The sequence below is a fragment of the Balaenoptera physalus genome (genome assembly GCF_965194825.1).
Source record: "Balaenoptera physalus genome assembly, chromosome: 12".
Classification (NCBI taxonomy): domain Eukaryota; kingdom Metazoa; phylum Chordata; class Mammalia; order Artiodactyla; family Balaenopteridae; genus Balaenoptera; species Balaenoptera physalus.
Genome location: NC_138897.1, coordinates 7,496,140 through 7,521,546, shown reverse-complemented (window position 1 = coordinate 7,521,546; position 25,407 = coordinate 7,496,140). Strand labels below are relative to the sequence as shown.

Genomic DNA, 25,407 nt, shown 5'->3' with positions numbered 1-25,407 from the left:
TTTGTAACATCTTCAATTTCTTTCATCAGTGTCTTATAGTTTTCTGCATAGAGCTCTTTTGTCTCCTTCGGTAGGTTTATTCCTAGGTATTTTATTCTTTTTGTTGCAGTGGTAAACAGGAGTGTTTCCTTAATTTCTCTTTCAGGTTTTTCATCATTAGTATATAGGAATGCAAGAGATTTCTGTGCATTAATTTTGTATCCTGCAACTTTACCAAATTCATTGATTAGCTCTAGTAGTTTTCTTGTGGCATCTTTAGGATTTTCTATGTATAGTATCATGTCATCTGCAAACAGTGACAGTTTTACTTCTTCTTTTCCAATTTATATTCCTTTTATTTCTTTTTCTTCTCTGATTGCCATGGGTAGGACTTCCAAAACTATGTTGAATAATAGTGGTGAGAGTGGACATCCTTGTCTCATTCCTGATCTTAGAGGAAATGCTTTCAGTTTTTCACCATTGAAAATGATGTTTGCTGTGGGTTTGTCGTATATGGCCTTTATTATGTTGAGGTAGTTTCCCTCTATGCCTACTTTCTGGAGAGTTTTTTTTATCATAAATGGTGTTGAATTTTGTCAAAAGCTTTTTCTGCATCTATTGAGATGATCATATGGTTTTTATTCTTCAATATGTTAATATGGTGTATCACATTGATTGATTTGCGTATATTGAAGAATCCTTGCATCCCTGGGATAAATCCCAGTTGATCATGGTGTATGATCCTTTTAATGTGTTGTTGGATTCTTTTTGCTAGTATTTTGTTGAGGATGTTTGTATCTATATTCATCAGTGATATTGGTCTGTAATTTCCTTTTTTTGTAGTATCTTTGTCTGGTTTTGGTATCAGGGTGATGGTGGCCTCATAGAATGAGTTTGGGAGTGTTCCTTCCTCTGCCATTTTTTGGAAGACTTTGAGAAGGATTGGTGTTAGGTCTTCTCTAAATGTTTTATAGAATTCACTTGTGAAGCCATCTCATCCTGGACTTTTGTTTGTTGGAAGATTTTTAATCACAGTTTCAATTCCATTACTTGTGATTGGTCTGTTCATATTTTCTGTTTCTTCCTGGTTTAGTCTTGGAAGGTTATTACTTTTCTAAGAATTTGTCCATTTCTTCCAGGTTGTCCATTTTTTTTGGCATAGTGTTGCTTGTAGTAGTCTCTTAGGATGCTTTGTATTTCTGCTGTGTCTGTTGTAAGTTCTCCTTTTTCATTTCGAATTTTATTGATTTGAGTCCTCTCCCTCTTTTTCTTGATGAGTCTGGCTAATGGTTTATCAATTTTGTTTATCTTCTCAAAGAACCAGCTTTTAGTTTTTTTGGTCTTTGCTATTATTTTCTTTGTTTCTATTTCATTTATTTCTGCTCTGATCTTTATGATTTCTTTCCTTCTACTAACTTTGGGTTTTGTTTATTCTTCTTTCTCTGGTTCCTTTAGGTGTAAGGTTAGATTGTTTATTTGAGATTTTTCTTGTTTCTTGAAGTAGGCTTGTAAGTATAAACTTCCCTCTTAGAACTGCTTTTGCCGCATCCCATAGGTTTTGGATAGTCGTGTTTTAGTTTTCATTTGTCTCTAGGTATTTTTTTATTTCCTCTTTGATTTCTTCAGTGATCTCTTGGTTATTTAGTAATGTATTGTTTAGCCTCCATTTGTTTGTGTTTTTTACATTTTTTTTCCCTGTAATTGATTTCTAATATCATAGCGCTGTGGTCAGAAAAGATGCTTGATATGATTTCAATTTTCTTAAATTTACTGAGGCTTGATTTGTGACCCAAGATGTGATCTATCCTGGAGAATGTTCCGTGCGCACTTGAGAAGAAAGTGTAATCTGCTGTTTTTGGATGGAATGTCCTATAAATATCAATTAAATCTATCTGGTCTGTTGTGTCTTTTAAAGCTTGTGATTCCTTATTAATTTTCTGTTTGGATTATCTGTCCATTTTTGTAAGTGAGGTGTTGAAGTCCCCCACTATTATTGTCTTAGTGTCGATTTCATCTTTCATGGCTGTTAGCAGTTGCCTTATGTATTGAGGTGCTCCTATGTTGGGTGCATATATATTTATAATTGCTATATCTTCTTGGATTGTTCCCTTGCTCATTATGTAGTGTCCGTCCTTGTCTCTTGTAACATTCTTTATTTTAAAGTCTATTTTATCTGATATGAGTATTGCTACTCCAGCTTTCTTTTAATTTCCATTTGCATGGAATATTCCATCCCCTCACTTTCAGCCTTTATGTGTCCCTAGGTCTGAGGTGGGTCTCTTGTAGACAGAATATATATGGGTCTTGTTTTTGTATCCATTCAGCAAGCCTGTGTCTTTTGGTTGGAGCATTTAATCCATTTACGTTTAAGGTAATTATTGATATGTATGTTCCTATTACCATTTTTTAAATTGTTATGGCTTTTTTTTTGTAGGTCCTTTTCTTCTCTTGTGTTTCCCACTTAGAGAAGTTCCTTTAGCATTTGTTGTAGAGCTGGTTTGGTGGTGCTGAATTCTCTTAGCTTTTGCTTGTCTGTAATGCTTTTGATTTCTCCATCGAATCTGAGTGAGATCCTTGCTACATAGAGTAATCTTGGTTGCAGGTTCTTCCCTTTCATCCCTTTAAATATGTCCTGCCACTCCCTTCTGGCTTGTAGAGTTTCTGCTGAGAAATCAGCTGTTAACCTTATGGGAGTTCCCTTGTATGTTATTTGTCATTTTTCCCTTGTTGCTTTCAATAATTTGTCTTTAATTTTTGTCAATTGGTTACTATGTGTCTCGGCATGTTTCTCCTTGTGTTTATCCTGCCTGGGACTCTCTGCGCTTACTGGCCTTTGGTGACTATTTCCTTTCCCATGTTAGGGAAGTTTTTGACTATAATCTCTTCAAATATTTTCTCAGGTGCTTTCTCTCTCTCTTCTCCTTCTGGGACCCCTATAATGTGAATGTTGTTGTGTTTAATGTTGTCCCAGAGGTCTCTTAGGCTGTCTTCATTTCTTTTCATTCTTTTTTCTTTAGTCTGTTCTGCAGCAGTGAATTCTAGCATTCTGTCTTCCAGGTCACGTATCCATTCTTCTGCCTCAGTTATTCTGCTATTGATCCCTTCTAGTGTTTTTTTCATTTCAGTTATTGTATTGTTCATCTTTGTTTGTTTGTTCTTTAGTTCTTCTAGCTGTTTGTTCTTTAATTCGTCTAGGTATTTGTTAAACATTTCTTGCATCTTCTCGATCTTTGCCTCCATTCTTTTTCCAAGGACCTGGATCATCTTCACTATCATTATTCTGAATTCTTTTTCTGGAAGGTTGCCTGTTTCCACTTCATTTAGTTGTTTTTCTGGGGTTTTATCTTGTTCCTTCATGTGGTACATAGCCCTCTGCCTTTTCATCTTGTCTATCTGTGAATGTGGTTTTTGTTCCACAGGCTGCAGGATTGTAGTTCTTCTTGCTTCTGCTGTCTGCCCTCTGGTGGATGAAGCTATCTAAGAGGCTTGTGCAAGTTTCTAATTCATTCTTATATTGATACATTAATGACAATGAACATTTTCAGAACTGTATCAGTCAGGGTTCAAGAGATAAATATTAAGAGGTTTATTGCAAGGCATTGTGTTATGTGATTGTGGAGCTGACTAGTCAAGTCTGAAATCCATAGGACAAGCTGGGAATTCTAAAATAGGCTGAAGCTCCTGTCCCCAGGCAGAATTCCTTCTTCAGAGCAGCCTCAATTCTGCTTTCAAGGTCTTCCAACTGACTGAATCTGGCTCAGCCAGATGAACTAGGAAAATCTCCCTTAACTAAGGTCAACTGATTATGGACTTGATTCACATCTGCAAAATTCCTGCACAGCAACACCTGGAGGAGTGTTTGGTTGAATAGCTGGGGGCTGTAGCCTCTCCAAGTCCACGCATCAAAAGATCATCTCAAGAACCTTTCCTAATCGTCATGACATTCGTTTCTTCTATGTTCCTATTTGCATATGAAAAGTGGAAAATAATTTATTTAGAAATATTCTATTGGATAAATAAGATGTTTTCATCATTTAAGTGGGCTTCGTTTCCATTGGTGTGATGCCATGTGGCACCATATATTGGTATTTCCTTGGTTTGCAGTCATCTTACGATGCCTTTCTGGTTATGCTTGCCTTTCTCTCGCCTCATGGTCCTGGCATAAGTATCTCCAGTTTATATTAACCCTGAGCTCAGTCACCTTATCTGAAAAGGAGGACAATTACAGTATTGATCTCCAATCCGGATTGGAGGATTAACGGAATGAGTTAATGAGTTAATTCCTTAGCACAATGGCGTGTCTGGCATGCAATGAGCAACATACTTTAATAGTAGAAGTTGTTCTTCTTTCCCTCTGTTAATTTTTTCTGGCCATTAACATGCCCTTGAGTGACAGGTCCTCTGCAGCAGACACCCAGAGGTTCTGATGTTACATTTGGAAGAATTCAAAAATTGGCATTTATCCATCCCCTTCTAATGCAAAAGGTATCATTTTCAAAGACCTGTTTCCCAACATCTTTCCGAGGTGCTAGGGATTCACACAGCCTCCAGGGTGGTGGCTGGAAGAGCTTTTGAAAGTTCACTGTGGCTTAGCTGCCAGGCCAGGTGGTCGGCCTTTCACTTGATGTGGTCATGCTACTCATAAACTCTCAGTAGGTTCAAAGACCTTTCTAGGCTTAAAGCCAGTTTTTCTAGGTAGCTTCCTTTGAGGTGAATAAGTATGTTTTATTATCATCTCATTATGAAGGAAGATTCTAAGATGCCGAGAAAGGGCATTTCCCCGGTCTCAGCTCTGGAATTAGCAATGAGCTGTTCCAGGTGTCCAGACCCTCACCTGCCTGGTTGTGGAGGAAACTGGCTGGTACTGAACACTGAACTCTGTCTTCGTTCTCAGTGGGCACCAACACCCGATCCTAGGTGAGGTGGTCAGGAAAATCTCCCATCTTCTTCCCCAGTTCTCTTTTCCTGGCAGGAAAGCAAATTTCTTTTGCCAGCAGTGATATTTGCCTCATTTGCTTTTAGGAGAGGGTGGCACAATTTCTTCGGGGAAGAGAGTAGCAGTTGCTGCCTTGCAAATAGGAGGCAAGAGCTGTCAGCATCCCCAGAGTCACCTCTTTGCAGAAACACTCGGGCTGTTTGGTGGCATGGGGGGGGGGTGTGTGACAAGGGGCAGGAGAATGTTTTCTTTCCACATCCACCTGCGTCAGCTGTCCACAGCCATCTGGTGGGGTTGGTGTATGCGTTGTCCCCTATACGGGCGGACAGAATCGCGTCTCATGCTCTGAAGTCAGCTCCCAGTCCTACAAGACCGTGAAGCCCTCAGGTCCCATCTGCATCTCCACGCTTCCCCGAGGAAGGCTCGAGGCGAAGCACCTGCTCAGCAAACGCTGCTTGAATGAGTGAATGAATGGATCCACTAAAGGGTTTCTAGGTTCCTCTAAAGGAATAGATAGTCGAGACGTTTCTCAGGACCCAGAGCTATCAGGAACAAGAATTCAGGAATGGTTGTCTCGGTGAAGTGCCCAATAACGGAAGAGTGTTTCTGATTTACATAAGAGGATGCAGATGTGGACCAAGTGCCTAGAAATGGCATCTGTGTTGTAGGAAGATGCTTCTTCCCCTCTGATGAGTAGATGTTTGATTGGATTTTGGTACCATTACAATGGAATGTTGTATGTATTGAGATCATGAAAATATGATAATGAGAAGGAAAATATTGAGACAATGAAAATGAAATATGATCATGAAAATATCCTGCTTTTCAGTTAAAGGATGTTACTTAGGTTAATGATCACCTCAATCTAGTAGGTAGGACTAAGAATGCAGATTCAGTATTGAGTAAATGTTGTCTAGAAGGAGTTGATGGAAGGTACCATGAAGAAAAATCATGAGATTGAATCAAAAAGGCCACTCTGTTCAATGCTAATCTGAACAATCAATTTGTGAAATCATCTCAATAATTTATTCAAATCAACCATCTTATAAATTGGGTTGAGATCACAGATTTAGACCATTTCCTGAATTCTGACTCAGAAGGTTTCACATATATGCTTATGGCCAGAGCTAAGTAGATAGAGGAAATATTTCACCTTCAGAACCTTTATCTTGAAGGTAGCTGAGGTATGTGGGTGACGTCGGAAAGTCAAAGTGAAACTCTCTTGCCTGTGGTGAATTATATGAAAAACTGCTGATTTTAATGGTGGCTTTTTTTTTTTTTAAACAGACAGATCAAATATTCAAAAGTCTTTATCACGTGTTCCCACCATTAGCTAAACTAATATTTACTGCTCACTCCTCTAAGCACTGCATGTGTATTGACTTATTTAATTCTGGAAACAGTCTGGGAGGAAGTCATTCTCAGTCTTTTGTAAGATAAGGACCCGGGGGTGTGTATGGCGGGTGATGACACGGCCGCTGAGCTCCGCCCCTGGGAGGCACAGAGGGGCCTGTTGGAGTTCATATCTGGACTATCGGGATATGTTCTTTCAGGGAAATTATGAAAATCAGCATTAGGCGACACTCAGATATTGGTGGGATATCCACAAACACAAAATCGGGGCAGGCCGTGCCTCCTTCAGCTTTTGAAAGCTGTTTATAGGAACGGTCAGATGTGGGGTGGCTTCTGAAACAAAACCTCTAAACCAGAGAAACATGATTCATCACAACTCAGGGCCGAATAAACCTCGATGATGCTGTTAACTGACAGTTTCAAAAAGGAAGACCTGATTGAGAGAAAGAGGCGTTTGTATTTGGGGCTTGTTCAGACTGAAGCCCGGGAAGCACAGGTTCAAGAAGCATCTGAATTGTGTTCTGTTGAATCACAAAATACGTAGAGGAATATATAAAGACAAAACCCGCAAGGCCACCGTTACTTATATGAGCTGTTTGTTAAGAATTATCACTGGAGCTGGCAAGAAATGAGGATGCTTTCTAAGCAAGGGGGGTTGGGGTCTGAAAGGGTTACATAATTGCAAGGGGGGATCTTGAGGCCACACGTTGCAGCTGGTGGGTGTTGATCTAAAACAGCTGGCCGTGTCCTTGGGAGGTTGTGTTCTGGTTCAGAAAATTCAAGTTCTCAGCAGTGCAGAAAGGTGTCTACGAGCCGGTCCTCAATGGCCACCCAGCTCCACTTTGCGTGCCTGAACCAGGATTACTCCACTGTAATTTCAATCTGTCATCAACGCTGAGGGGTGGGGACCCAGACTGTCCCCCATCCCCCATCCCTGGCTGCAGCCCGACTTTCTCCAACTCCTGACTTACAGCGAAATGCTTGCCTCTCGTTGGGATGTAAGAGTTTCGGCGTCTTTTTGATATTTGTTCAAATTCAGCCAGGCATTATTGACGTTTTTCTGGAATTTTGCCCAGTATTCTTTCATTTATTTTAACACCTCATTTGCGTTCCAAATGAAGAGACTCACTGTGTTTTTGTTTCTGATTTTCTTTGCGTTTCTGTATCCCCGTCCCTTTAAATGAATGCAAGTGGAGAGAAAGAGATGAGAGAATCTGAAATCTAGAGAAATGCCATGGATGTACTAACTGTGCCTAAATTAAAAAGCAGAGCACCTGAAGATGCTCTCTCGGTGTTGTTTACACTGGTCTGTGTCACATTCGTGCAGCACAGCTCACTGCACAGGAACTGAGTTTTTCTTCTGGAAGGCATACAAGAACAATAAACAAAGGGTGCTAAATAATAATGACTTATATAAACCTAAGAACAACCTTTACAATAAGTGTTGGCTATAATGTGCTGGACGAGAGTTCCAGCAAATCCAGACTTCAGGCGATAGGAGCACTCTCTCAGTTTAGAATTATGGTCCTAACAGTTCATTTTGTCACACATGTCAAGGACGCTCATGCAGCCACATGCTAGTAGAAGGCCTAAGGATGCAAAGTTCACGTGACACACGCGGAAGAGCCATCCTGAGAGGGGACAGCGCTCAAGAGTCCACTGGAACTGCTCCAGCAACCTCCCCACCCCGCCCTGCTAACAAGTGCGCTCGCTGCCCCCGTGACCGTGGGCACAGAAATTGCGTCACACCCAGAGGGCGCATCTCAGGATGCCGCAGAGCAGGAGCAGTGTGGGGACTGAAGGATGTCGTGAGCAGGAGGTAGAAGGAGAGTCAAGTCCGGGGGTTTCAGTAAGAGCGAAGGGACCGCCCACCGGGTCTCAGTGTCAAGGTCGCTGACGTCACGGCCGACTTCAGAGTCTGCTCATCCCAGCCACGCAGTCACACGTGAGGAACCTCGGGTGGACAACATAAGTATGTAAACATGTTCACTCTCAGTAGAAGCCAAGGAAAGGCAAGTAAAAATGGAAAGTAACTTCCCACTTACCAATATGGCGGACATTAGAAAGGAAGGATAACGGCCAGGGTCTGTGAGGGCGTCGGGGAACCTTGGCTCACGCCAGCGGTAGAAGTGGAGCTGATATGAAACTCATTCATTGCCCTCCCAGAAATATATAAATACATATACAGTATTATTTAAAACTGTAACTCCCATCATTTTTACTGCCCAGGAATGGCAAATGATAGCAACTTAAATATCTTTATGGTAGCAAAACAGTACCATGACTTACGTTGTATCCATCCATACAGTAAGGTGCACTGTAGTGATTAAAAAGGAAAGTACAGACAGAGGAATATTCAAAGACTAGAAGGGTGCTCAGAATAGATTTGTGGGAGGCAGACGATGGGCCCCACCCCACCCCAAAGGTATCCACAGCTGCCCTGGGACCTGTGAATGTATTGTGCTTCTGGGTAAAGGGGATTAAGGTTGCAGATGAAGCTAAAGTGACTAAGTTCTCAGTTGAAACATGAGAGGGGAAGATGATCTTGGATCATCTGAGTGGGCCCAGGGTACTCACGAAGGCCTTTATAGGTGAAAGAAGGAGGCAGGAGAGTCCAAAGTAGAGGGATGCTATGTGAAAGAGACTCAATGGACCACTGCTGGGTTTGGACATGGAAAGGGTCCAGGGCTCTGCGGATACCTTGATTTCAGACCAATGAGACCCACGTTGAGCTTCTGACCTCCAGAACTGTTAATATATTAAATTTGTGTTGGTTTTAGTCACCAAGTTTGTGGTAATTTGTCACAGCAACAATAGGAAATGAACACAACATTGTTAAGTGAGAAATGTCTAGTTTTGTATTGTGTACACTGAAGAATGAGTTAAAAATATAAAATACATGTATATATATACAAACACACATGCACACACACAGCAGAAGAGTCTGAAATGTTCTACAAAATAGCTAAATTTAATTGTGGTTCTATCCAGGTGGTGATGTTACCCTTGATTTATATTATTTTTGGATATTTTATTATCTGCATTTTCCACAGTACTACTTTGTATCAGAAAAAATGTATTACTTTGTAATCAGAAAAAAAATGTTTGTTAAAATGTTGTAGAGATCTCTCAGTTGAGGTCGCTGCAAGCCCTACTCTAAATTTGCAGTATGCCTCCTTCACAGAGACACTTTAGTTTGTCATTTGTTTAAAGGTGGAGCTTTTGCTCTGGGGAGTTTCTTTCTTGTAGGATAATATTTTCCCCAAATCATAGACAACTGGTCATTGATAGTCAGGTAAAAGCCCAAACAGATATCTTTCACTGAAGAGTGTTCTCAGGTAAGCACTTCAGATTTTTAGTACATTACAGGGACATAGTTTTTACTACTCCAAGTGTAGTCCCACATTTTGACAATGTGCCAATTCATTCTTTAAAAGTTTATTGCCTTCTGCCTTATGCTGAGCAGTGTCTGCTTGCTAAAATATTGCACAGCCAGAGGACGGTGGTGATTGTAACTACTTTGTAGGAGCATTGAAAACAATGATTATACTTTGTTCTGTGACAAAACAGAATGCAAAAGCCCACAGACCTCTAACTACAACTTTCTAAAAAAGAAACATCAGAAGATTTATATTGGTTACACCGCTCAGAAATAATTTTCATGCAATGCAGTCCACAGCACAGGGACCATGGTTTTCTCTGGAAGGTCAATAAAAACAATAAATGTGCATAAGAAGAATATCAGTAGTTGGCTTAGAGGGTCTAATATTAATATCAGCTAAGAGACATCAAGGACTTATTTATTATTTTTTAATACCTATGTCAGATTCATGGTAGGTGTAACTACTATCTCAACATTGTCAACTGAGGCTTAGAGAAGTGACTTGTTCAATGTCACACTGGAGTAGCAAATTAAATCAAAGTAAAATTCTGATTCTAAAGCCTGGGCTGTTAATCATGGTTACTCTCAAAGATTATGATTTTTTTTAAGATTATGATTTTTTAAATGATTAGGTTACTTTTATAATTGAACCATAGAAATAATTCTGCAACTCCCTGGTCTCCCCATAACCTAAAATAGAATGTTAGTCCTGGGTATGTGTGAGGAAGAGAGAGAGAGAGAGAGAGAGAGAGAGAGAAAATCACCATAAGGATAAATATAAAGGAAAACTGTGATTAAGAGAAATTATCATAGCTTTCCTTCAGCCGCTGCATTTTTGAAATGTCAGAAATTACATCTCAGTGAATAGTCTTGATTTTCTATGGGTAGAGAAAGAAGAGTGACTCCATTTTGGAGGTGGCCGTGGCCAGGATAATCACCTTACCTCTCAGTTTCGGCTGGGGTGATGCCATAGAAAGGGTATTTGGGGAAAAAACAGTGCTTCAGAGAGATTGTGCCAGTGATTCGGTTACTGTCAGGTCACCCCAAGGGAAATAACTCTCAGACCATCAAAGTGGTGAGAGGCGGGCACGTTCTCGAAGAAGGCCAGAGCACTCATTTTGTAAAAGTTAAAATGCAATTTAAAGCCTTGGGAGGTTAAGTTATTTGGTAGAAGCACAAAAACATCACAAGGAAGCCTTGTTGTTTATTTGCAGTTTTTGCTTGTACAGTTCAGTTTTGATGGTTTTGATTAGTCTCTGATATTTGGAGAGCATATTGTCATTATCAGAGCAGAAGTGTCCTTAGTGAGGAACAAAGCATCTAAAATGAGCAAAATGGTAGGGAGGAAAGACCATACGTTTTGAGAGGTGGGTTAGCTAAGTGTGAAAGAGTTCTGACTCCAAGCTTGCCGAGGGCTGAGAGGGGTCGTGAATGTGTGAGAGATTCTTAATGAACAGATGGTAGACAAGGCTGGGCCAGGGCTCGTCAAAAGTAACTCCTCCAAATTCCTGAGAGAGCCAAGGAACAGAACATCTTTGCATTGTTTAATTTTTTTAATTTATGAAATATTTCATAATTACAGAAAAGTACAGAGAAAAAGATGACCCGCACCAGCATGGCCACTGATTCCTATCAAAGCTCAATGTTTGGCCACATTTACTTCACATGGTTTAAAATGAGGACAATTGCAGACACACTTGAGCCCCTCTGTAAGGTCTCCCTCTCCTATCCCCACCTCTCCCTTTACATTCCCAGAGAAGGGTGTGGTGTTTCTTATTCCCATGAGTGTTTTTTGTTTAAATCATTTTGTTACTGAGGTACGTATCTGTAGATTATTGATAGTATTTGCAGGGGGTTGGCTGGTGGCCTCCAAAAGATATGCCCACATCTTAACCCCTGGAACCTGTGAATGTAGCTTTATTTGGGAAAAGGGTCTTTACCGATGCAATTAAATTAAAGATATGGAGAAGTGATGACCCTGGATTATTCAGCAGGTCCTATGTCCAGGGGCGAGTGTCTTTATAAGAGAGAGAGCGAGGAGAAGGCTGATGGAGTTTAAGGCAGATGTGGGAGAAAAGCAGCTACAAGCCAAGGAATTCCTGGAGCCTAATCTTTATGATTTGGTCTTTTCAGTAAATCTTGTGTAGGAAATCCTTTCCCACCCTAGTCATAGCATCTTGCTCTGATACTTCTTTTAAATGTTTTAATGCATTTGCTTTCCATGCCTAGGTTTTTAATAGACCTTGAATTATTTCTGTGTATGATGAAAGTGATGGTTATAATATCTTCCATATGGGGGATCAGTTGTTTCATATTTACTGAAAAGAGCAGTGTGTGTCCGGGCTCCCTGAAGCCCTGGGCTGCTTGCCTAGTTCCCCCAACTAATTGGCCATGGTTTTGTAACAGTTCCTGTTATCAGATAGGCAAGTCTCACCCTTCCTACAGCTTTTCTTCTTCAGAAATGTCTTCATTATCTTGGCTCTTTGCTCTTCTTCTTCTTCTTTTTTTAATTGAACTATGGTTGATTGACAATATTGTCTTAGTTTCAGGTGTACAGCAAAGTGATCCAGATTTTTCAGATTTTTTCCATTATAGGTTATTACAAGATACTGAACTCTTTATGAATTTTAAAATATGTATGTTTAATTATGAGAAAAACCCTGTTGATTTTAAAAAATTGGAGTTTCTTTTTTTCAGATCAAGTCTGATATAGTTATGAGTCTTTCTATCTAAAGACAGGGCATATGTCTCTATTATTCAAAACCTTCTTGTGTGTGTCCTTCAATGACGTTTATTGTTTCCTCCATAAAAGTCTTGCCCATACTTTTTAAGATGTATTCCTTTGCATCTCGCAGTGTATGCTACCACTTTTGGGGCCTTTTTTTCCTAATAACTTTTGCACTTGGTTATTACTTGTTTATTCTAAAGCCATAGCTGAACTCTTTAGTAGTTTTGTTTGCACTTTTTTTTTCACACACACACACTGTATTTTATTTTTACAAGGGATAAGTAAACTGACACCAAGCATTGTAAGTGGATGACCACAACAAAAGCAACAATGACTGCAATTACCAAACACGAAACACACTCATACTATGTCATAATATTGACATTCAGTCCAGTAATCCTCTACTGTAACTTGCTTGCATTTTTAATGGTGAGACATTTCCTACAAATAAGGAATTTTGTAGAATTGTTATCTCTAACTTTCCACTTTTTATACCACTTACTTCTTTTCCTCTCTTTAACTGCATTGGTTAGGTGCCTGATACAAGGTTGAAGAAAAGAAGTGTTATTAGTTATCCTTGATGTGGGGCATTCTTGTCCCTGACTTAAGTGGGAGCGTGAGTTAATAGCTTAAGCTATGTTGAATGCATGGGAGAGAACTTTTTATTTTTCTCAGCCTTGCACTGTGGTGGTGAGACACGTAAGAAGAGACACATAGAAACACACCGCTGGGAATTCCCTGGAGATCCAGTGGTAAGGACTCTGTGCTTCCACTGCAGGGGGCACGGGTTTGATCCCTGGTCGGGGAAATAAGATCCTTCATAGCCACGCAGAGACAAAAAACAAAACAAAACAGAACAAACAAGCAAAAAACACAAAACACTGCAAGGAGGGCTTCTAGCAAAATCGTTTTTTGGCACCTACTGAGATGGTGATCTCAGGCTACCTGTATGAAACAGCATGTGACTTTTTAATTTTATTTATTTATTTTTCGCTGCGGTGGGTCTTCGTTGCTGCGTGCAGGCTCTCTCTAGTTGTGGCGAGTGGGAGCCACTCTCCGTTGCGGTGCACGGGCTTCTCATTGCGGGGACTTCTCTTGTTGTGGAGCACGGGCTCTAGGCATGCGGGCTTCAGTAGTTGTGGCACTCAGGCTCAGTAATTGTGGCTCGCGGGCTCTAGAGCGCAGGCTCAGTAGTTGTGGCGCATGGGCTTAGTTGCTCCACGGCATGTGGGATCTTCCCGGACCAGGGCTCGAACCCGTGTCCCCTGCAGTGGCAGGCGGATTCTTAACCACTGCACCACCAGGGAAGCCCCAGCATGTGACTTTTTAATACCCACTGGTTGTTCATGATAATCACATTAATATGTGAGCACTTTACCCAGAAAAAAGTGGTAGACAGTGTTCATGAACTTGGAGGGAGGGAAGTGAGTATTTCCCTGTGCTGTGGTAGGGGACCGTGGGCTCGTGGTGCTCTGTATCTGAAGCGAGATGGGGAAGGCAGCCTGGGATGCTCTCCTCTCTCGTGGTCTCTGAAAAGAGCGGAAGTGGTTAAGCCCATGACAGGCTAATGGTGCCTAAACCTTCTCCATAATATTTTAAACTGTGAGTTGGAGCTTAAAAAACCATTTTTTTTTAAAGCTGAGGCCTGTATAACTTTTCAAACTTCAAAATGAGCATCTTTCAAAACATGCTGATCTGGGTCCATAATATAATTTGAATATTTACAATATAAAATTATTCCGTCTATTATAGACATACAAGTATAAACAAAATTTCCTTCTAACTATAATTTCTCAGCAGTCAATGATAGTGTCATCAATACGATTTTTGTCCAGGATGTAATGTCCTGCTGAAGCTATTATGCATCAGTTCCTTAGAAGATGCAAATGTAAACAGACAACATCTCTTTGTGTCAGAAATAGCGAGGTTCCCCCAACCAGATCGCTTCCAAGGCAGCTGCAGTTTGTTGCTTGACCAACAGGCAGGAGTCCGGCAAGTCCTGCCTCTTTGCTTCTGTCCACACTGAAGAGACCACACCCTGAGGAGAGAGAGAATTTGAAAAAGGGCTCCCAGTACCGTCTTATACTCTTTAGCTCAAATGGGCAAGTCCTCCTTGTGAAAAAAGAAATCAGCAAGAGCTTCATGGTGAAAAGAAAGCTTGCCCACCACTGATTCCAGGGGAGAAGCTGTTTCTTGCCCAGTGGCATGAATTACCTCTTCCAGGCTTCTGTCGTCCCTGGGACGCCCCTGGGGCAGACTTGAACTTTTAAGAAACCGTGTTTCCTCAAGAAACCGCATTTCCTCTGCTCTGTCACGAGAACCTAATCTGACTGTTTAGCTGAGTCAAAGCGTAAGACCCTGCAGACAGCTATTTCAAGCCACTGGCTTTCGCTTCCGTCTGGACTGTTTCTTCATCTTTATCCTCAAAATCCTATCCGCTCGTCAGTCTGTGCTCAAATATAGGTTTGTCCTTGAGGCCTGGGAAGGCTTCCGCCCCTTCACTAATTTTCATTTTCTCATTCCCTCTCTCTCTTCCCCTTCCGGCTGTTCCACGTGATATGTTTCTACCTCGTTTTTGAGGAGCAGAGCAAGGGCTTTGGAGGCAGACCTCGGTTCAGATCCCTCTCTGAGTCTCACTGCATGGACCTGATGGGCAGCTTTCTCAATTTTATGGGCCTCAATTTCCCATCTATGGAACAGGGAAAATAATGCCAATGTCACCATATTTGTGAAAAATGAGATATGCATATGAATCATTTGACATGGCATCTACCAAACAGTTGGGCCTCAATAATCTATTATATCCCTCCTTTTCTTTTTTTCTTTTTTTTAAATTGAAGTATAGTTAATTTACAATGTTGTGTTAATTTCTACTCTACAACACAGTGATTCAGTTATACATACATATACATTTTTTCATATTCTTTTCCATTATGGTTTATCATAGGATCTGTTTTATTTCCACTTAGCTACTGATTGTTTAATAACATTTTGATTCATGGGTATTGAGACTGCATCTTATAAAACTTTGTATCCTCCTGAACCAAAGATAGTGTCTTGGGTGTATCAGGCAGTCGGTAGGAGTTGTTGAATTAAGCTGCTCAGAAGAGAAACAGAGAAGAAATAAAAGGAGATAAACTCAAAATGGACTAAAGACCTAAATGTAAGATCTGAAACCATAAAACTCCTAGCAGAGAACACAGGTGGAGCACTCTTTGACGTAAATTGTAGCAATATTTTTTGGATCTGTCTCCTAATGCAAAAGAAATAAAAGCAAAAATAAACAAGTGAGACCTAATTAAATTTAAAAGCTTTTGCCCAGCAAAGGAAACCATCAACAAGACAAGAGAACAACCTACTGAATGGGAGAAGATATTTGCAAATTATATGACCGATAAGGGGTTAATATCCAACATATGTAAACAGATCATATGACTCAACATCAAAAAAAAGGAAACAATTAGAAGATGGGTAGAAGAACCGAATAGACATGTTTCCAAAGGGGAAACGCAGATGGCCAACAGGTACATGAAAGGATGTTCAGTATCACTGATCATTGGGAAAATGCAAATCAAAACCACAATGAGATATCACCTTACACCTGTCAGAATGGCCGTCCTCAAGAAGAACACAAATGACAAATGCTGGAGAGGGCGTGGGGAAAAGGGAATCCCGTGCACTGTGGGTGGGAATGTAAATTGGTGCAGCCACTGTGGAAAACAGTATGGAAGTTTCTCAAAAAAAAAAAAAAAGGAATAGAACTACCATATGACCCAGCAATTCCACTCCTGTGTATATATCTGAAAAAAAGACACTAATTCGAAAAGATACATGCACCCCAAAGTTCATAGCAGCCTTATTTAAAATTGCCAAGATGTGGAAGCAACCTAAGTGTCCATCAACAGATGAATGGATAAAGAAGTTATGGTATATACATACAATGGAATACTATTCAGCCATAAAAAAGGAATGCAATTTTGCCATTTGCAGCAACATGGATGGACTTGGAGGGCATTATGCTGCGTGAAGTGGGTCAGACAGAGAAGGACAGATGCTGTATGATATTACTTGTACGTGGAGTCTAAAGAATGCAACAAACTAGTGAATATGACAAAGGAGAAGAAGACTCATGATATAGAGAATGGGCTGGTGGTTACCAGTGGGGAGAGGGAAGGGGGAAAGGGCAGTATCAGGGTAGGGGGTTAAGAGGTACAAACTATTAGGTATAAAAAAAGCTACAAGGATATATTGTACAACACGGGGAATATAGCCAATATTTTATAACAACTTTAAATGGAGTATAACCTTTAAAAATTGCAAATCACTATATTGTACACCTGTAACTTACATAACATTGTACAGCAACTATACTTCATTTAAAAAAAAGGCACATAATCAACATTCTGGTTCTTCACTTCTTACTCCTCAATTGAGAAGATAGCAGCAGATTTCAAGGTCTAAATACCAAGGAGTATTTTAGACCACGACTACTGTGTACTGAGCCCTAACAATTCTTATGCTACCTTGTTACCAGAAAGAATCTCGGAGCCACTGTGACCTCACCTAAAAGCCTTAAAATTCTGTCTCCTTTTCTTTTGCTACATAGGACATTAGTGGTAGGACTGGCAAACTTGTTATAAGATCTATAGGATAGATACTGGTGGTATATCAATGCTGATTTCCTGCTTTTGATAATTGCAATGTGGTAAGGCAGGTATTTGGGAAGGGGGGTTATTATGTCTGCCACTCACTTTCCAACGCTTCAGAAAAAACATACTGCGCTTAAGACAGAGAGAGACTGATGGAGCAATCGTGATAAAATGTCAATATTTGGGAATCTCCTTGAGGCTCTGTGGTTATTCTCTGTACTAGTTTTACAAGTTTTCTGTAAGGCTGAAATGATCTCAAAAGAAAGAATTGAAAACAATAGCTCTTTGAGAGTATATGTTTGCCTCTTACTTGACCAGGTGAGGGAGTTACCAAACCAAATTATAGCTCTCTCGCTTCTTCCTAAAGGAAATGCTAATTATGTCATTGGCTAAGCCTGATTCAAAACTTTTGAGGCGGTCAGCTCTTCAGGGTCCGAGGCATTTCTGCTGCTCACCTGCAGTCGAAGCCTCACCATCCCTCATCCTGCTTGGATGGCGTGTCATCCTAGAGTTTGTTCTACATCGATCAGGGACAAGTACAGAGGCTTTGCTTGACCAGCAATGTCTGAAGTGGGTGCATTCCTGGAGCTGGGGACACGGTCACCTTGGAAAAGATCAGCTTTGACAAACAAGGCTTTAACGACACGCTTGCTTAATGCACCAGTATCGGGCTGGACTGTTTTCCAGAGGACTGGTCAGAATTGTTTGACTCTGTAACAAACTTGTGCTTGGGTGGAGGAGGGAGGGGAAGAAATAATGCTATAGATTTATTAGATTTTTATGAAGAATAAAAGATAAATATTGGAACAGCTCTTTGCAAACGCAGACTAAATTATATGTTTAATTGTACATAAAATTGGCTTTTCTATAATTTTCCTTACAGTATTACTAGTCTGTCAGATTTCCCTTCCATAGCAAACAGAGGACTCTGGGACGGATATTAGGAGGTCACTGCATGCCCCTAAATTGTGGTCCAGCTAGAATTCAAGCATTTCTGCCAGACCCATGGGAGCAGCCTTTTTGATGGGCAGCTCCAGAAAATAAGGGAGAAGAGATTTGAGTCAAACTTGGGGGGATAGAGACACCCCAGATTTGTAAACGAGAGAATTTCTAATGCAGCTGCCAACGGTCCCCCACCCCCGTCCTCATCCATTAATCTCGGGTCCTCTCCTGCCTTCTCCACACACACCCTCCACCAGGTGAGGGTCTCACGTCTGGGGACCAAAAGTAGAGAGGCTAATTTTACAGATCTGGGAGTGGCATTGGGGGCATAAGGAAGCACTTTGGGGAACCAACCTAGACGTGTGACCTAGAGGGTGTGTGTGTGTGTGCGTGTGTGTGTGTGTGCGTGTGTGTGTGTGCGCGCACGCGCGCGCTCACGGCGTCATTGGACAGCACAGCGTGTGTGCGCCGAGGGCGCAGCATGCTGACATCTCGGTGATGCTGGTGAGATCTCAGCCAGGCAGTGACTTTGGCACAGGGAAGGACTCGACACGCCGGGCACTGGCGCTCCGGGATTCCTACATGGCATCGCTGCCATGCACCGATGGCATCAAGGCGCTTCATATAGCACCATGCGTAGGAAGGCAGCCAGAGCTGAGGAAGTCACCACGCTGGCAGCTCGGGGATCTGTTCTTGATTACCTGCGAGACAGACGCCTTCTGGAGATTTGCAATTTTAAGAGAGACCGATCCTGCAGTAACCAGCGCAGGACGAGCAGAGAAATAGCTCATGTACTACTGCTGTAAAACACCCAAATGAAATCCACCGTGAACCTACATAATCCACATGTGGGTTAATTGGCAGATTATTTGCATTTCTTACCTTGCTAACTTATAAGGATTGTTATTTTTTAAAATCTCAATTTAAATATATACATTAAAATAAATTTTATTTGATTGCCACAATCGTACTCTAACCTGATATTCGTCAAAGCAATGCAGAGATTCTGAAGCTGGGGTGCACATCAGAATCACCGAGAGAGATGTAAAAATACATATGCCTCGAATCCATCCTGAGAAAGTCAGATTTCAAGATTTGGGATGAAACCAACATTGCTATAGTTAAAAAAATTTTTTTAAGGAGATTTTTTCCGTGTTGAAGACTAACAAACAATGTAATCCTGTTATGTAATATAAAATGTATAATTATAAATGTATGATACTTATACTCTACTTAGATAAAGCCTATAGTTACGATAAAATGTAACAGGTGAATCATAGAAGGAAATCATAACTGATTATATAACGCTGTCTTGCACTGTATTGCCGTTTTTATCTTTTCAAAGCCCTTTACAACCATTATCCTGATTTGTTCCTACAGCAATCGCAAAAGAGAGGTGTGAAAAGTCTTTGGGCTGTTCCTTGGAAAAGAGACAATGGTGGGGATAAGGTAGCGACACAGGGAGAGTCTTACCGGAAAGGATCCAGGTAAGTGCGTGTCCCGAGCTTAAATGTACGGATCTGAACATACTTCTGGTGTTTAGCAGAGATTACCCAGTAACTACCTGTCTGTTTGTGCTAAACTCTTTTACAGGAGAATTATAGCCGTTATAGTTAACTGCCTTTTTAGCATTATGCTCTGTAATTTAAAAATATTTCCCAAAGCCCCACATCTGTAGCCTCCTGCAGTCTCCGCCTGGCAACTAACATCTTTTGAAATCTATTCCCTTAGCATTCTACTCACAAGGGTGGCTGGTCCAGTTCTGCCAGATGGCAACCAGCTTGCCTAGGTAATCTCCATTTTCATTAGAAAGTCCAGAACTAATTTAGGATAAAGCTTTGCCCATTTAGTGTACGTTAGTCCTTGTTCTTTTAAGATGATTTAGATGTATCCACAGGCCCATCATTTTTCCTGTTAGTTGTCTGGCTGACATAGATACTCTTATCACAGTGCTTGCATGTTACTGAAAATGTTCCCATAGAATAGAAATTAAATGTGACTATGGATTTGTGGATGAATATTTTTGGATTCAACATATTCATTTCCCGTGAATATTTCTAAGAGAAAAAAAAATCAACAGAGACTTTGAACAATGGATATCAAATCAGAATTGCAAGGGAATAATCATCTTTTCATCTTTATTAAATTTTAAAAGCATTTGGCTGAATATAGTTTTGCTTCCATTGGCATTAAAAAGTCATGGCATTCAATTGGTATTATTTTATGTACATAAATCAAAACAATCAACGATACATGATTATTTGCTACTTCTTTGTATAATCAGTGAAAATTTAATAATTCTACTTTTAAGAGGAAAGGTTAGTATTTCTTTGTAGAAACAATAAAATTAAGTTGCAGCTGTAGAGGCATAAGCATACAGTTAAGAGAAATACTGCCCCCTGCCCCCCCCGATCTGATCCCCGATAAGACCTGCTGATTCTCCCTCCAAATGTCTAGAACCTGTTTCCTTCTCTCCATCTTCTCAGACATGGTCTTCCCGGACTACCACCCAAATTCCTAACCACATCTGAGTCTCCCTACTTCTGCTGTCGCTGAATCCCCACCCCATCCATTTATACAGCAGCCAAATGATTTTTTTCCCTGTAAATGAAAATGGGATCATGATTCTTCTCATTCACTGGTTTCCATTGCACTTGGGATACATCTGAACTTCTTCAGACCCAGGATTTTCTCTCCTTCTCACTCACTGTGCACTATCCACGCTGGCTTTGGCGTCTGTGACCCAAAATGCTGACTCACAACTTTTGGCCTGAATGGTCTTCGGGTGTCCGCTTAAATGTCACTTCCTCCTAGAGGTCTTGTCTGGTCGCTCTGCTCTTTTCTTTCTGAGCCTTTATCACTATGTGTAATTGTATTTTCACACATTTGTTTGCTCATTTAACACAGCTCCACGAGGGCTGGGATCTCTCTGTTTTTGTCCAGAGCAGTGCATGAATGAATACCCAAATGTTTCAGATAAGCGTGGAACTTGGGCAACATGGATGAATCAAAATTACACGACGTATCCCAAAACTGGGCCCAATCATCCCAGTGGGATTTCCCCGACAAGTTCATTGTAATTTTTTGTCCCTCTGTTCGAGGTGATCTCTATTCTTCTTCACTCTTACATTACTTTGTTCAACTCTCCTAATCTTAGAATGAAGACATTGCAAATGTTTCTGCCAATACTAATTTCTGCATTTATTGTCTGCAGTAGAGCATTTATTTTTTTATTTTTGTATTTTTACCAAGAGATGTTATGAGTGTGTGCCTGACCTCTTCGGTTACAGAGTAATTCAAGACATGGTTTTTTCCTTTTCCTTGGCACTGAGCTCTGGGTGAGATTGAATATATATCTATATACCTATAGATACATATTTGAGGGGATGCATGTATGTTTTATACATATATTTCTCCCCTCCCTTAATTTCTCTTATTGCTTTTGAATGAGGAGGATCCAAGCTAATTTTTGCATGAAACATATATTTTTAACAAGTTGACTTTTTTTTAACATGCTGTAACCATCTGTCAGTCAGTAAGTCTAAAAATCAGAGATATTGAAATTAACATTCTTTTAGAAGAAAATGTAGTCATTTCTTGTAAGACCTTTAAACCCCCAAAGGGACTTAGGGTAATTTTGCTTCGAAGCAACACTGACCTCCTGTGGCCAGGGAGTCTTATTAAACAGTTTTTCTTTTCTTTTTTTCTTTTGTCTTTCTTCTTCTTTTTTAAACCAAGTTTACCTTTCTTTACCAAGTTTTCCTTCTAATAATTTCTCTATCATGGAAATTTTTATTTTCAAGCCACAAAGTTTATTTTAACTTAACCGTGATGGTATGGTCAATCTATAATTCTCGCTCACCAAGGCAACAGTGAAGAAGAGACCCTCTTCTGTCACTTGTGGGGCAGGTGCAGGGCTGTAGAGCCTCAAAGTGCAGGAGGTATGGTATTTGGAGTCTGGTCGCTCTAAGTATGTGGTTATTTCCCCCATTTACTGCACTTTCCTCCTATTCCTTCCATTCAATAAATGGGTCAGTCTTAATTTATCTCATGGAAACCTTGGAGTCAGCTCTTCTTTAGTTAGCTAAAGTTCATTATTCTTACGCCCCATCAATTTACTTTTCAAAATACCTTGTGTCTGAGTCTCTTCCTCACTTGCATTTTCACCACCTTTGTCTTCAGCTTCCTTGAAGATGACAGTAGCCCCCTGAGCGCCTTCTCTTGATTTTTTTTTTTTTTCTTGATTTTTAACTCCCTTTTTTTAAAAACAAATTGAGGCATAATCAACATACAACGTTATATTAATTTCAGGTGGACAACATCATGATTCACTATTTGTACACACTGTGAAATGATCATCACAATGTCTAGTTAACAACCGTCACCATCCGTAGTTACAGAATTTTTTTTCTTGTGATGAGAACTTCTAAGATTTAGTCTCTTAGTGACTGTCACATAGGCATTACAGTATTATTAACTCTAGTCACCATGCTGTACAGTACGTCCCTAGGACATTTATTTACAGCTGGAAGTCCCCTTCACTCATTTCATCCATCCCCACCCCCTGCCTCTGGCACCCACTGGTCTGCCCTCTGTTTCTCCTCTTCCGCTGCCCATTCTTCGCTCACGCGCCACTCCTCGGAAGAACTACTCCACGTGTTGTCTGAGGATCAGCTGTTCCTTCTGGGTCTGCGATAACGTCAGGCTGCAACTGAGAGTAAGAATTTCAAAATGTTCATGATCATTTGACACAGTAATTTTGTGTATGTTTGAATCTGATAACAAAAAAATTGGGTTTTGGGGGTAGTCATTGCCTTTCTTTATTCCATGTTTTAGACACCTATTTTTGTTGTATTTTATTGTCTTTTATAGCAACCCTTCTTAGGCTGGAAATAAACCAGCCCTTCGCTACACGAGGTTCGCAGAACACTGTTCTAGTCTAGCCCACTGGACTAATCCTTCTTCATCATCCTTTTTTAGGGGTTATTTCCTCACTCAAAGATTTCCATACACTTATTTCACAGTGTATCACTTCTAAACTGTCCCTAGGATTTCTAGTGAATTTTAACTTCAGCATCAGGAAGAAGCTGTCCAATCTTCTTCTCAAGTCAGCCCCTGGGCTCTCAGGGACCCCTGTGCAGACACTCCTTCAGTTCCGTTCTTTCTTTGCTTATATTCCGGAGCTGCCCACACCTTGGATCTAACCTAGCATCCCCTTCTTGCTCTGTGACCCGTCCAAATGGGACCATTGCTTCTAGGTCCCCTGCATGTTTTCTTACTGGTTAGAGTTTCCTGTTGTCTCAAACCTTAGTCATCTTCCTGTTCAGTCAGTTCCCATGGCAACCACCATAACGACAGGTCTTACATTTTTGGAGGGCCTCTTTGTGCAGGTGTTGCTCTCTGCACCTGTGCTTTCTGTGCAAAATCTCCTGTAATCCTCAAACTAGCCCTGCAGGGTACTTGCTATCTTCATCCCCATTATATGGGTGCGGAAACTGAGAAACAAGGTGTTAAGTCTCATTCCCAAGGTTGCAGAGGTTGTAAGAGGTGGAGTGTGCATAACACCAAGTCTAAATTGGGTTTAGATCTCTCTGCGAGATGAGTATTATGAACCTTCGTTTAGAGAGGGCCACGGAAACTGGGGCAGAACGGACGTGAACCCATGTCAGTTGTATCAGTTTCCTTGGGCTGCTGTAACAAATCATGACAACCTGGGTGGCTTAAACAACAGGTTTATTGTCTCAGAGTGTTGGAGGCGACAAGTCTGAAGTCAAGGTGTTGAAAGGCTCCTGGAGACTTCGGGAGAGTCTGCTCCATGCCTCTGTGTCTCCCAGCTTCACGTACCAATAGTTGCCAGCAAGCCTTGCATTCCTCGGCTTGTAGTCGCATCACTCTGATGTCCACCTTCATGTCCACACGACCTTCTCTTCTCTGTCCTTGCTCCCTGTCCTTTCTCTTGTAAGGACACCAGTCACTGGATTTAGGGCGACCTCCTCTCAAGGCCCTTAACTTCATTACAAGTACAAAGACCCAATTTCCAAATAAGGGCACGCTCCCAGGTACCCGGATTTTGGGACATGAGCATCTCTTTTTGGAGGACACGATTCAGCCCACTGCAGGGTTTGTGTAACTACACAGCACACATTCTGTCCATGCCATGCCGCCTTGTGTCCATCGCTGTCGTATTTGATGACACGCTCTCCAGACTTGCAGCTGTATGTTTCACAAGGCTTGGTTTCATTTCAACTATTGGTGCTTCAGGACCATGCTTTCTACACCACCTGCTGCCCCTCAGTGCCTCTCACAGAGCAGTATGTAAGAAAGTGCTCAGGAGGGAATGGCTGGCATCAGAATGGATGCAAGAGCTGTCCTTGGAATTCTACATCACAGCCACAGAAAGGTAACTGACGTCTATGGACAAAGCCATTCTTGGGTGTAAGCACATGAGTGGTGTCCCTACACGCAAACAAGGAAGCGTGCTGGAAGTTCTGGGGCAGGAACCCATAATTATTGAGCTTCTACTACATGCTCAGCCTTGTCACCCATTTTACTTTATTATTGTTTGATTCATACTCAGTCCACTGAAGTTCACAGCAGTAGGGGGAAAAAAAATGAAGCAGCTAAAATAGGTAAATTGCAGTTGATTTGGGGATAGTAGGTTAAGGCTAACAAGACTGAAGAAAACAATTTTTTGTGGCTCATTTTGAAAATAATTCTTGAAAAAGAATCGAATCAAGGTATCATAGGTCTTATCAATCAAATAAATGCTTTTATTAAAAAGACAAAACCTTGGGACTTCCCTGGTGGTGCAGTGGTTAAGAATCCGCCTGCCAATGCAGGGGACACGGGTTCGAGCCCTGGTCCGGGAAGATCCCACATGCCGCGGAGCAACTAAGCCCACGAGCCACAACTACTGAGCCCGCGTGCCTAGAGCCCGTGAGCCACAACAAGAGAAGCCATCGCAATGAGAAGCCCGCGCACCGCAACGAAGAGTAGCCCCCGCTCACCACAGCTAGAGAAAGCCCGCACGCAGCAACAAAGACCCAACACAGCCAAAAATAAATAAATAAATTTATTTTTTAAAAAAAGACAAAACCTTAGCACTGTGAGAGAAGCTTCGCTTTTGTATCGTCACTCCTGGGAAAGCTTTAAAGCTAAATCATAATGAGCCTTGTAACTTTTAGTCCTCAAGTTTCAGCGATTCTTTCTTTGGTGACTTCACTTCAGGGCATGTTAGGAATAGTGGAATAATTCTGAGCACAACAAAGCCCGACTCAGACTTTCAGAACTCGATTTGCAGTTTAAACCTTCGGTTTTTGTTTGTTTGCTTTTGTTTTTCACTTAGCCCTTGAGAATGTAACGGTAAAAGACAGCACTTTGAACTGAAATGATGTGCAGGGTAATTGGAGCCTGGCTGGTGCGGGCCAGGGCTCCCCAT

General features: G+C 41.1%; 1 protein-coding gene and 1 long non-coding RNA gene across 2 annotated transcripts in view; one reads left to right on the top strand and one right to left on the bottom strand.

The window, feature by feature from the left end:
• The window catches only part of LOC309639108 (uncharacterized protein), a 1,002,784-nt gene that overhangs the window by 67,559 nt on the left and 909,818 nt on the right, over nt 1-25,407 (top strand). Inside the window, exon 4 of the mRNA XM_082415948.1 lies at nt 19,350-19,456. Coding sequence (XP_082272074.1) covers nt 19,350-19,456 — 107 coding nt within the window. The remainder of the gene's footprint in view (nt 1-19,349; nt 19,457-25,407) is intronic.
• LOC309639128 overlaps nt 1-25,407 on the bottom strand; it is a 422,446-nt gene that overhangs the window by 110,982 nt on the left and 286,057 nt on the right. The window lies entirely within an intron of this gene.